The sequence below is a fragment of the Lampris incognitus genome, chromosome 13 (assembly GCF_029633865.1).
Source record: "Lampris incognitus isolate fLamInc1 chromosome 13, fLamInc1.hap2, whole genome shotgun sequence".
Lineage (NCBI taxonomy): Eukaryota > Metazoa > Chordata > Actinopteri > Lampriformes > Lampridae > Lampris > Lampris incognitus.
The window spans coordinates 30,006,650-30,020,254 of NC_079223.1; the positions used below are offsets into that span (position 1 = coordinate 30,006,650).

A 13,605-nucleotide genomic window follows, 5' to 3' on the forward strand; every position below is an offset into this window, starting at 1 on the left:
AATGGATACTGCCTTTCTTTGATAAAACACTGTGGCTTCAAAATTGAGGGAGTTTTGTTTTCTTTTGGACAGGATGGGACATTCTTTGTTATGGTCTGAGTGTTCCCTCTCTCCGAGTACCTGCAGGATGGGCTGCGACATGGAGGCGGGGCTGACCTACTTCTGGGCTGAGTGCAGCAAGGCACACCTGATCCCCATGTGCAATCACCCACCTCTCCTCCATAAAAGCCTGGTTCAGTCTTCACAACTTTGCCAAATAATTCCGTCTCATCGGTAGTGCCTGCGTACCCTATCCAGAAGAAGTTTCCCGAGAAAGCGTTCTCGCCGTTGGTTTGTTTATTCCTTGACCAAACTCTCCCCCTTGCCATTTCCAGATCCTCGTTGCTTCAGCCCAGATCCTGGGAAGGCGCCAGCCTGCCTTCAGTCACCGCCTCCTGCCTTTCCCTGTTGCCGACCTTTTGGCTAAGCCGAATAAACCCGTTTTAGCACCACTGCACTGTCTCCTGCCTCCTTGGGTCTGCGCGTTCACCTAAGCCCTAACATTCTTTCTACTAACACAAACTGTTCTAAGGCTACAGAAATGTACGCCATTAATTCAAATTCAATAATACATTTTGACGTTACCGTTTCGGTAAAAATAATAGTTTTCTGTGGTCTTGTTCCTTCTCTTGTGTCTTGCCATTTTAATGCATAAACCAGGAAAACATGCATTGTGTGGTGATGTGTACTCTGTGACAGTGTAATGGGATTTATGGAAAATGAGCTTGAGAAACACTACCACTTGTCTCCAAATGCCTGGCCAAAATCAACTAAAATGCAAAACTGCACGGGTTAACTTAAAGTTACTTTCCCCAGATTGTAAAAGAGTTATATAATCGCAAATCCTTCAATGTCAGTTAAACTCCTAAACATTTTTCAATTTAAAGATATTGTTTTTTTTTTGTTTTTTTAAACTGATATTAACATCTGTCAAACACTGGCACATCATCCCAGAATCTGTGACAGCAGTGATTTTTACATCTTACCTTGTCGGAGGTCTAGGAATAGCTTTCCTCTCTCTAACTCCAGAATCAGGCTGTGTTCTCTGTGGCCCTCTGCATGGAGAAGTATCCCAGAATTCCTCAGGGTTTTAAACTTCAGAGAAATGGTGTCTTTGGCCGTCTGCCTCCGCCTGGGACTCATCCTATAGAGCAGGCTGCTGCTTCCATCAAAGCTCACCACATCTGAGCCTGGATTACAGCACAGGAACAGACAGTATAGTTGTAATTTTAGACTAGATTCAAAAACGATGAGAAACAAGATTAGAGGGAGATTCTGGAGGAATAATGTAAGTTTTTATTTACTGTCACTCCTTTCTTCACCTTACAGTAGAATTGAGACAATCATTCCTGCCAATAAACTATACTAAACAAAAAGAACTAACAGAAAGAGCTCTTACTCCGACATTCATTCAAAATGCATTGAAAATGCTGTGTATTTATTCCGAGCTTCAGCATTTGCAAGGCATTCAGAACTAAAGTATCAAACACAAACACACAATATTTAGATCTTGAAGTGTTGAACAACTGAATGTCTTGATGCATGCCCAATAACCCAGGTAAAGAAATCACAGTAAATTAAATCAGTTCATCTGGACACTGTTTATTGGGAAAATGGGAGGATGGCACAACACAGGAGGGCTAATGCGTCAGGCCAGGACTCCACAGTCTACACCCATCTACAGGCCAGTGGCCACTCTTTCAGGGATGAGGATATGCACATCCTTGATAGGGAGGAACGCTGGTTTGAACAGGGAGTCAAAGAGGCCATCTATGTTAAGAGAGAACGGCCATCCCTGAACCGGGGGGGTGGGGGGCTAATAGTACACCTGTCGCCATTTTACAATGCTGTGATTTCAACTATTCCCCAATCCTCTGTGTATAGCACACATGGCCATTGTGACTATAATTAATGGTCATGGTAATTTGCATATGAAACCAATCGTTGGTTTCGGTCATTATGCCACTGTATTGTTTATAAGGGTGGGGATACCTGCAATCAGTTGAGACTGAAGAGGTCACTTAGATGAGTGATGAAACGTCTCAATAAACGTTGTGTCCAGCTGAATTGATTATACATTCTGTGATTGAACAACTGAAATGTCCTTTTAAAACGTTACAATTTGGTGGGGCAGTAGTCTTGTTCAATCTCTGCTAAACAATTTAATGTGTTATGCCTTTGATGTGTCATCCATTTTGCACTTTTGCAGTAGGGCAGTGAAAGGATTCTTGTGCAGCATCTCTGAACAAAAGGCTACAGCTGCCCCCTCACTTGGTATAAGTCACACTAGCTGACAGCTTTATTCTCATGCATTCATTCTCCATCCAAATTGTATGTTGACTTTTCCAATGTTAATAATCAATTATGAAGAAAAAGCAATGATAAAACATTTAACATTATAAAGCACTTAAAATGTAAGCAATTAGGGGTTCTGGATCGTTTCAAGGGGAAAAAGTGATTCCTTCTTTAGTATCCTAAAAAGGCAATATGAAGATAAGAGCTAAAAGGATTGAGAACCTGATATTAAAAGAGAAATTATGAATGTCCATCTACCTCAGGCATGTAAGTAACCTGCTAACATTTATTTCAGCATCTCTTGATATATTCTCTGCACCATTGCACTTTATTGCCTCTTATTTCGCCTGCATACAGTCAATCCTTGTGTACATATCTGAAGATTGTTGTGTTGTAGGGTTGTTATTCTATGTTAAGCACACCGAGAGAGCCACGAAACCCAAGTCAAATCCCATGTGTGTGCAAACCTACATGGCAAATAAACATGATTCTGATTCTGAAGTGTTGGCTAGATGGATCTGATTTACTGCACTGCCTGCTTATACTGGCCAAGAAGTGGCTGCCGAACTGAAATGCGGATATTCATGTTAGACATCAAACTGAAGTTCAGATATGCTTGTGAACAACTGAGAAGCTATTCTGTTCTAGTCTATTAATCAAAACAAATAATTCTAAATCTCTCTCCAAATCCACCTCCTTCTAGATGTGTTGGCATCATGCTATTCATGGACATCATGGATTCAACAAACTGGTTTGTTTATGTAATCTTTCTATTCCGCAAATATATCATGAAAATAAAATTTGGAATTTTATGGATTAACCACTAAAAGCAAGAGAAAATTAATCTTATCCTCCACACAGAATGAGCACAATATGGTTTGTTTTTGAGAAGTGTACTTAAAGACTTATTTGTGAACAATATGTTGTTTCCTCCTAAGCTAGGACTTTGGGTTTAATGTCCTACATTGGTGACAAACAGCAGTGCTTTGCAGCAGAAGCCTGTAGGGGCCATCACCTAGAGATCGATGGATCGAAACCATTCTCTGCTAACCCCAAGGGATCATTAAACTCTTATATAAGAGGCTGTGCAAAGAACACCACTTTAATGAGGATCGAATTAATCTGGTATCTCACCACACTTCATGGTTTAAGTACAAACAATATGAAAAGGATACGTGAGAAAGGTTAAATAAAGACAAGGCAAACATGACAATGCTTAAAGGCAAAAATGTGTCAGAAGCATGCACTGATGAACATCAGACGTTTTTAGTTAACCAAAACAAGGTAGTAGTGAGGCAGTACACTTTGGCATATCTACTCCTCCTTTGTAGCAAAGGGAAATAAATAAGGAAGCAAATAATTTTAAATGGGACCATCTGGATGGACACTATGAACATATGGATGGTGTCACAAATTTGCCCCAACTCTTCAAGGCAAAGTAGGCAGGCAAACAGACAGACAGACAAGCAGCTAATGTTGCTGTTGCTGGTACTTACCAAATACCTTCACATGCCCGTATATCGATCTATACTTTTTTTTTGTGTGATTTTTTCCCCCTTTTTCTCCCCAATTGTACTTGACCAATTATCCCACTCTCCCGAGCCGTCCCGGTCGCTACTCCAACCCCTCTGCCGATCTGGGGAGGGCTACAGACTATCACATGCCTCCTCCAATACATGTGGAGTCGCCAGCCACTTCTTTTCACCTGACAGTGAGGAGTTTCACAAGGGGGACTTAGCACGTAGGAGGATCATGCTATTCCCCCCAGTTCCCCCCGAACAGGCGCCCCGACTGACCAGAGGAGGCGCTAGTGCAGCGACCAGGACACATACCCACATCCAGTTTCCCACCCGCAGACACGGCCAATTGTGTCTGTAGGGACGCCCGACCAAGCCGGAGGTAACACGGGGATTCGAACCAACAATCCCCATGTTGTTAGGCAACGGAATAGACCGCCACGCCACCCGGATGCCCTAATTGATCTATACTTCTAATCAGGTCAGCAGCATACTGTATATACGTAAAACCTGTGCTACATCTGCAGCCTATAATAAGAAAAACGTCTACACGAGCAAGCCATGTGTAAGATCCAACTCCCATTTCAAACTTGGAAACAAATGCAGGTTTCCAAAGGCAAGCACACTAACCAGGTAGTTAATTAACTAAAATACGCTAGAGGAATATAATTATTCAAATATTTGGACCAAGTTCAAATGTGAAATCATGGAGGTATAGCAGCTCAAAATGTCGGTCATCAAATTTGAAAAAAAAATTAGGATAGGTACTGGAGCATTTCTTATGACACAGAAAGGGAAACAAGCTGCAGTAACACCAATTGTCCTAGACATGTAACGTGTGGCTAGTTATTCAAATCTCCCTTCTATGGTGCATTCTAAAATTATCAACACATTAAATTAAATTTAGCTGTAATTCTCCAAAAGAAAATGTTCAGATTTTTTTTAAAAAAAAAATTTTATATCTGAGATGAGACCAGGAATGTTGCCAGCATTCTCATTTTCCAGAGCCTCTACAGCACTGTTAAGATTAATCTTAAAACTTTCAGAGTCCATTACGACAAATGATGGGCGGCACGGTGGCCCAGTGGTTAGCGCTGTTGCCTCACACCAAGAAGGCCCTGGGTTCAAATCCCAGGCCATCCCAGGCCCTTTCTGTTTGGAGTTTGCATGTTCTCCCCATGTCTGTGTGGGTTTCCTCCAGGTGCTCTGGTTTCCTCTCACCATCAAAAAGACATACATGTTAGGGTTAATACTCCTGTGTCTGTGCCCCTGACCAAGGCAATAGAAAAAGAACTGGAGTTGGTTCCCGAGCACTGCAGCTGCCCACTGCTCCTATATAATAGGATGGGTTAAATGCAGAGAACAAATTTAATTGTAACTGTACAATGACAAAAGTGGCTGGTTTTCATGATGTAGAGTATAAAGAACATGCAGGCAGACATGCATAGCTTAAATGAACAAACTTTATGTGAACACACATAAACAGAAAAACACTGCTGTCTACATACTGCTGCATGCTACTACCACAGCGATGCTGGACACACTGTATGGAGTCATTAGCAGGCAGGAGAACTTGCACCCTGAGGCCATTTCAACTGTGGTGGGGGACTTTAACCTCTGTCTTTATGCATGTTCAATAATCCAGGTAAGAAAATCAAAGAAAGTTGAATCAGTTCATCTGGACACAACATTTATTGAGAGACAAACATTTCATCACTCTTCTAAGTGACCTCTTTAGTCTCAACTGACTGCAGATATCCCCACCCTTATAAACAATACATTGGCAGAGTTTTGGCTGTTATGCCACTATATTGCTGTGTTTTAAGAAAATGACTATTGTGCCTGCACCTAATAAAAACACCTGTCTCTTGCCTTAGTGATTACTGACCTGTTGCTTTGACCTCTGTTATTATGTATTGTCTGGAAAGATAGGTTATATCATATATAACATGTAACATTCCTGTCACCCTTGACCCATTACAGTTTGGCTACTGTTCCAACAGATCTGTAGATGACGCTATCTCACTTGCTCTACATATTGCTTTAGTACACCTTGAAAATAAAAATATCTTTGTCAGAAAGTTGTTTAGTGACTACAGCTCTGCTTTTAATACAATTATACCACCCAAACTGGTGCTGAAACTCAGAGGTCTTGGTCTGGGCAACTCTATCTGTAATTGGTTATTTGATTTCCTGACAGGCAGGCCCCAGACTGTAAGAACAGGTAAAACATACTCATCTACATTTGTTCTTAGGATCGGCGTGCCTCAGGGCTGCTGTCTCAGTCCCTTATTGTACAATCTGTTTACACACGACTGTGTTGCAATTGTAACAATAACAGTGTCATTGAGTTTGCAGACGACACCACAGTGATTGGACTAATAAGGGACAGTGATGAGAGGGCCTACAGAATGGAAGTGGAAGATTTAACCAAATTATGCCATGATAACAAACTCTCTAAATGTCAATAAGACAAAAGAAATAAATGTTGATTTTAGAAAGATCAGAGAAAATCTTATTCCTATTTCCATCAATGGGTCATCTGTTGAAATTTTGAACAGTTTTAAATTTCTTAGTTTACACATCACAGATACCATCACATGGTCTCTCAACACCAATTGCATCCTGAAGAAGGCAGAGCAGAGATTGTATTTTCTGAGGCATCTCAAGAGCTTTGGTATGAGTACCAAAACTCTTGTGAACTTCTATCCCAGTCCTATGGACAGTGTCTTGACAAACTGTATCACAGTGTGGTTTGGCAACCTGACTGCTTCAAAGAACTGTAAAGACAGCAGTAAAAATCACTGGCATAGAACTACCACTTTTTCATAATATTTACACCACTCACTGCAAAAGGAAAGCCCAAAACATCATTAAGGACACCAGCCACCCCGCTGTTCATGTTCTGTTCTCGTTCCTTCCATCTAAAAAACATTACCGGAGCATTAAATTACACACCAACCATCTCAGTAATAGTTTCTTTCCAGAGACAGTCAGGGTGCTGAACAGCTGATCCCCCATATGCACCTTACATTGTTGGGTTATTGTGTACTTTTTTATATTGTGTATATAATGTATGAATCCATGAGTACATAGTCTATGTACAGTATTGTTAGATGTTGTTAGTAGTTTTTTTTTCGGGATGGTGTGTCATTGTGTCCTTTGTGTTAAGGCAGAGAGCCAGAGCAAAAGAATTTCCTTGTATTCCAATACACGTGATAATAAAGTTGAACTTGAAATAAAAACATTAAACTAACTAAAACTTACTGTAAGGACATCCATAGGTCTCCAGCCTGAGTCCGATTCGTCCATTTTGATTCCAGTCCAGAGGGATCAGGCGGAGGTAGCGCGCTATCACTGGCTGCTGTAGCTTGTAATGCACCACACTGTCTGCATTACTGTTACCTGGAAAGACCTAAAATGAAACATAGACAACTGCATGTAAGCTGTCTGTCTGTCTGCTTGTCTAACTGTCTGTATGCATGCTTCCCTCCCTTTCTGTCTGTCCGTCTAAATTCATGTTACCTGGAAAGGCCTGAAAAAAGACATGCATGTTAGGGTTAATACCCTGTCTGTGCCCCTGACCAAGGCAATGGAAAGAACTGGAGTTGGTCCCCGGGCACTGCAGCCGCCCACTGCTCCTATACAATAGGATGGATTAAATGGAGAGAACAAATTTGATTGTAACTTGTACAATTCATTGTAAGAATACATTTGAGAAAATAAAATGGCTTTCTTTTCAAATAAAAAATTAACAGTGACAAGTTGCTTGTGTTTCTATCTGTATGTCTGTCTGTCTACATGGTTGTCTCTCACTCTGTCTTCATTACTAATAATACAAAAGACCTGGGAAAACATAACTCAAAACAAATTAGCTAGCTGTCTGTCTGTTTTTGACTTCTTGTCTGTCTGCTTGCATCAATTTTACCTGGGATGGTCTGGACAAACATTATTATGTTAGCATGTTCCTATCCATCTATCCACGCAAAATCCATCCAAAAATTAAATATCCATTCTATCCATTCATACAATGATTCATTTGTGAAATGTTTGATTTGTCCATTTAAGGCAGCATGGTGGCCCAGTGGTTAGTGCTGTTGTCTCACAGCAAGAAGGTTCTGGGTTCAAACCCAGGACCTGTGTAGTTTGCATGTTCTCCCCATGTCTGCATGGGTTTCCTCCCACCATCAAAAAGGCATGCATGTTTGGGTTAATACTCCTGTTTGTGCCCCTGGCCAAGGCAATAGGAAGAAATAATTTGAGTTGGTCCTCGGGTACTGCACGGCAGCTGCCCACTGTTCCTAGCTACACAGCTAGGATGGGTTAAATGCAGAGTAAATTCCATTTGTATGTAGTTTGTATGTACAAAATTAGTAACAAAGCATATTCTGTTCTATTCTAATTACCAATCACAACATCCATCAATTTTAACAGGGTTTACACTCTTTTAGGAACTCATGACAAAGTAAACATCATGGAAAATGTCCTTAGAAAAGTCCTTGAAAATATCATTCAGTATGAACCATCAGTGGGAGTCTAAACAGTCTCTAAATGGACTGTGTAACTTTTAACTGCTTGCTGATCATACTAATTACACAACAAATGACACCTTAGTGGGTAAAATTAAAATCTTGTAACCCAACCTTACAATTTTCAATAAGCTCAATGATATTTCCATCACATTTAATCAATTTTATATTTTTTTTTATTATTTTCCAGGTGTTTTCTATAACTGGAGAAACAGCATACGCACTCCATAGCATGATTGCTTATGCTTGCACATTGTAAACTTGCGCATGCCCATTGCACAATGAACAAGTCCCATCTGGAATCAACGCAATGCCTTTAAAAAGACAAGCATTGGAGATGCATATTATGTATTCCCCGCGAGACAATTTTGCGGGCTGGACCTCTTAAAAATTGTTAAGACATCTTTTCATCTATTTTCACCATTAAACTCTCAGATGGTGGAAGTTCTCTGAAATTTTTAGAGATAACGTTTGTGTAACAGATTTAGCTGATTTATGGTGCATATATGTTTATATTTTTTTCTTAGTTTTACTTCTTATTTTATCTTTTATTTCTGTTTTTCTTGTTTCTCTTTGTTTCTACTTTGTTGTTAGTTTTTAGTTTTTCTTTACTAGAGCGTGAGTGTCTGTAATAGGACCAAATTTCCTCTCGGGGATGAATAAAGTATTGTGATTCTGATAGCTATGCTGAAATGCCGAAGTGAAAGGAGAGAAGAGCAGAGAGAAAGAAAGTGAGAAGAGGCCTGATAAACTGAGGGTAGCAAGTGAGATAGAAGAGAAAGAAAGGACAGAAGTCTATAGGAGGAGAAGGAAAGAATGAAATAAGATCCTGACAATTTTAGACTCTTTTTAGGGGTGCTCAAGCGGTCCGTGCATGAAGCATAATTAATCTGCTGTTGTTCATGCTGTATAATTAAAAATGCCAGTTTAGGGGGCATTTCCTGATTCTATTGTCCTACTTGTACAAACGCAAATGTATGTTGATACTATGGGTTGCACTAGTGCATAATTTTACAACTCGAAATTTGAGTTTTCGAATAATGTGTGTGTGTGTGTGTGTGGGGGGGTCATGCAGGAGGTGTCTTGCATCAAGTAAAGAACTATACAGCTATGATGGGATTGGTCTCAGCACATAGAGCAAAGCATAAATTAATGATATGATATGAACATAACACTTGGTCTTACCTTGCACAATGGTGAAGTATAGATGATACCAACAATATTTTAATATTATTGTTACCAACATTCTACAGTAGCCAAAGATAGAAAGTTGAGCCAACAAAGTGGGTTTTTCCACTAAGTGTTCTTATTGTGTTTAGCTATAGTGGATATAGTTTTTTTTTTATTTGGTGAAACCTGGTCATCATTAGTAAGCTTGTTTTTTAATATGTGAATCCATATACTGTTTCAATGTTATATAGCCTTCTCTCACTATGTGTGACTAATGTCTTTTCTTGTCTCTTCTCCTGTGTATGTGAATGGTGTGATGCGAGTCTCCCCTGTGTGCATGTGTAGTCTGTCCTCCTGTCAGGTCTCCATAGCAGTAACATACAGTGAGGTCCATGGCTGGATAGGAAGTAAACTATATTTATTTGTGCCAGAGAGGCACAAGCAGACTCTGCCTCAGCAGCCTGCATTCATGAATGCTAGCTTTGGGAGCAAGCCATTCTGAATAGGGCATGCCTTTTGCCTTTTATTGACAAAACAACAAGTTTTACATGATTTTTTTTTACAACAATCTTAACAAATTAAATTTAAAAATAAATAAATAAATAATAGATAAAAAAGGTAACTACCATGATTTTTTTCCTTCTTATCAGCCTGGGTGAGGCACTACCTACCCTGCCTCCCCTGACTGCCCATCACTGCGTGATAGTGGTTGCATGGCTCGGGTCCTAGGCTGTTCCGGTGGCATCTGGACACTGCTTGGCATCCTCCTCATCCTCATATTCTTCATCTATTTAATAATTCCATTATAATTCTGTTATCCCCTTTCAATGCTGTATTCTGTAACTTGTGTAAACACAACATCCATTGCATGTCTGTCTGTCTTGGGAGAGAGAGCCCTTCTCTGTTGCGCTCCCTGAGGTTTCTTCCTATTTTTTCTCCCTGTTAAAGGCTTTTTGAGGGAGTTGTTCCTAATCCGATGCGGGGGTCCAAAGACAGGATGTTGTATTGCCCTAAAGCCCCCTGAGGCAAATTTATAATTTGTGATAATGGGCTATACAAATAAAATTGACTTGACTTAACCGGCTTAAAAATGAAATTGGTCATACTTGCTTGCATTTTTTAACAACATTAAAGAAATAATTTCTTTAAATAATCTACCAACTTCACATTACTTTTAACAACTTCTAACAACTTTTAATTGATTTTATGGTTTGTCTGTACTATTTTCTGGATTTTATCGGATCATCGATTGTTGCACGGACTTAATTGCACTGGAGTCTCCGACTCCATAGTGCTTTCACTGAAACTGTATGGACTCAGCCCTCTGCCGTGGCTGTAATCGGCAGTTTCATTTTTATTTATTTATCCTTCTCACTGAGCTTTTTGCTTGACTTCTGGAAATACAGCCGTGTCCCATTTTCAGTCTTCTCTTCTGCCTCCGCTGAACGCACCAGCTGTACCACACTCCCCCACAAAATCACAGAGCTTGAAAAAAGAATCTCTATTCTCTACCAAATACAAAAGGATGAAACATTTATTGACACTCTGTTTGCAACTCCCAAAGCTGATGTCCCGGAATTGGCTGACAATCAGAACCAGGGACATGAAACGTGCTGTGAAGCGGCTTTTAGACATAACGAGCCCCGTGCCGATGACTATGCGGACACTATTGTGGCGAGCCGGCATGGGAGAATGAGTCAAGAGAGAGAGATCTCGTTTTAATGGCAGCTCCCATGTCCCATACACTGCACGACCCCGGACGTGCTCTTTTACTTTCACACTGTCCAGAACAGACCAGAACTGACTACACACAACGATGTCTCCTCCAATGTCACAACTGGCGACACCAGTCTGAGTCACGGTCCTACAGTCAGTCAGTCAGTAAACGGTCTTCTACTTAGTCCGAGTCGAACCCCCAACAAACAACACAACAATAACCACAACATGAAAACATCATATAAACACAATTTTAGCAAACATTAAAAGCCCAATGAGCCCCTGCGCTCCCCCCGCGTGGAGCCGCTGACAGTTGGAGTGACCGCCTCCCCCGGTCGCTACATTATTCCCTGGTCCAGCCCGAACCCGCTTGAGACCGACACTACATCGGGTCTGGATATGTGCGATTGGCTAGACCAGAGAGCAAGACCAAAGACCTGTTCTACCCATGCAGTGTCAAACCCTGAGATCTGGACAGACGTTGTCCAGGGTAAAAGAAGAGTCAGGCACAACAACCACAGTTCCACTAATGTCTCACTAGAGGTCCGGCTGGGGAACAGGTTTATTAGTCTGGATGAGCTGCCTGTCAGTGAGTACAATGCTAATGCCACAGCTAGCCCACGGCTTGCTTCCTGCTCGACACCTAACCACCAGTCGTCCTGGGCTGAAGTGGTGTTCCTCGGTCATAAGAGACTCAGATGGAGCTGCCTCTCCCCCTTGCCTCAGGCTCTCCAACTGCTACGCGACACTATCTGACAACAAAGTCAGGGTTCCTACAGTCATGGAAAAACCTGGAATGGTCATGGTATTTGAAAATTGTTATTTCCAGGCCAAAACAATCGAATCCAAAAAGTTTTGGAAAAGTCATGGAAATTGATTTTTTTTTTCCAGACCAAAGGTTTTCATTGTTGTTGTTTTTTTTTTTTTAAAGATGGGTGCCTATCAGCAACAATCGTCGCTGACCAGACGCACTGGCCACAGGAAGGAGAACACCAAAGGAACCACAGGGGAATTAAAAATATTAAAATGTATTGCCCTCATTGTGGCAAAAAGAATGACACGTCTCACTTTAGCTAGTTGGGAATAGTTCTTTCTTCTATACAACCCTGCTTCTTTTAAATGTGTCTTCAGAGTGTGTGAAACATGGTGATGTGAAAAGTTGACACCATATCAAGTATCACCTCATATGTATGCCCTGCATCAAAATAATCTCTGATAATCACCAACGTTGAATCATCTGTAGTGCTCATATTTACATGTGAGAGCAACAGGTAAACACAGTTTGGGTGTTACACCAAAATCTGTGACCCATCAGATTATTTGACCCTGCCCTGCACTATTTCAGCCATCCCTCAGATGGTAATCCAAATCCTAACACATCAAATCCACATCAAAAATTAACCATTGCCAACAGAATGCCTAATCTTAACGCTAATTGTATGCCTAAATTTAACTGCAAATATCATGTGTTAAAAGCAGGGTCACAATCTGATGGGTCACAGGTTTTGATGCAACACTGGAATCACTTCGTATTTTGAGTGCGAAATACGTCCAATAGGTGATGATGCTTGTCGACAGGCACCCACCTTTTTTGGTAGGAGTTAATGTTTTGTTTTCTGATTAGCGGTTGTGTTTTCCGTTTTGTCATTGTGGTTTCTGTTGCCATTGTGATTTCAAATTTGTTGTTGTGTTTTTTGATTTGTCATTGTGTTTTCTCTTTTGTTAATTTGATTTGCAATTTGTCATTGCATTGTGTTATTTGCTGTTGTGTTTTCCTATTTTCTGTTGTGTTTCGTGATTGGCTATTGTGATTCCCTATTTGTTGTGATTTGCATTTCAGGGCAACGCAGGACACAGAATTATAACAAAGTCGATTTAAGACTTATAAAGTCCTTGGTTATAGTTCATCATGTCAATAGTGTCAACGAACATTAGCTTGACATTGTTCATCAGCCCTATGTTCCCTCATGAATCGATATAGTTGGGCTGGGGTGAGGGATAGGCTGAGGGAACATAGGGCTGAGGGAACATATCGCTCCTGTAACAGGGAGAGATGGTAATAACAGGAGATGCTAAGCAATGCGTTATTCCTGCTACTGGTCATCTGACCAGTGTAATCTACATACTGCTGACTCTATTACTACTTCTGCTACTACTACTACTACTACTACTACTCATAATAATATTACAAATAGAAATAATAACTTGATTGATTTATTCAAAAAGTAACTCTAAAACAGTTTACAAAGCGTTTTTTTTTAGTAGAGGAAGAACAGAAAAATGTCAAGAATGAATCTTTAAAAAAATGTGCTTTTGCTTCACATATCATGAATTATAAG

General features: G+C 40.5%; 1 protein-coding gene across 1 annotated transcript in view; it reads right to left on the reverse strand.

The window, feature by feature from the left end:
• Positions 1–13,605, reverse strand: part of LOC130123240 (contactin-associated protein-like 5) — a 149,073-nt gene that overhangs the window by 93,495 nt on the left and 41,973 nt on the right. The window contains exons 3-4 of the mRNA XM_056292381.1: positions 7,119–7,266; positions 1,026–1,229 (exon numbers count right to left, since the gene is read on the reverse strand). Of these exons, the coding sequence (XP_056148356.1) occupies positions 1,026–1,229; positions 7,119–7,266 (352 nt within the window). The remainder of the gene's footprint in view (positions 1–1,025; positions 1,230–7,118; positions 7,267–13,605) is intronic.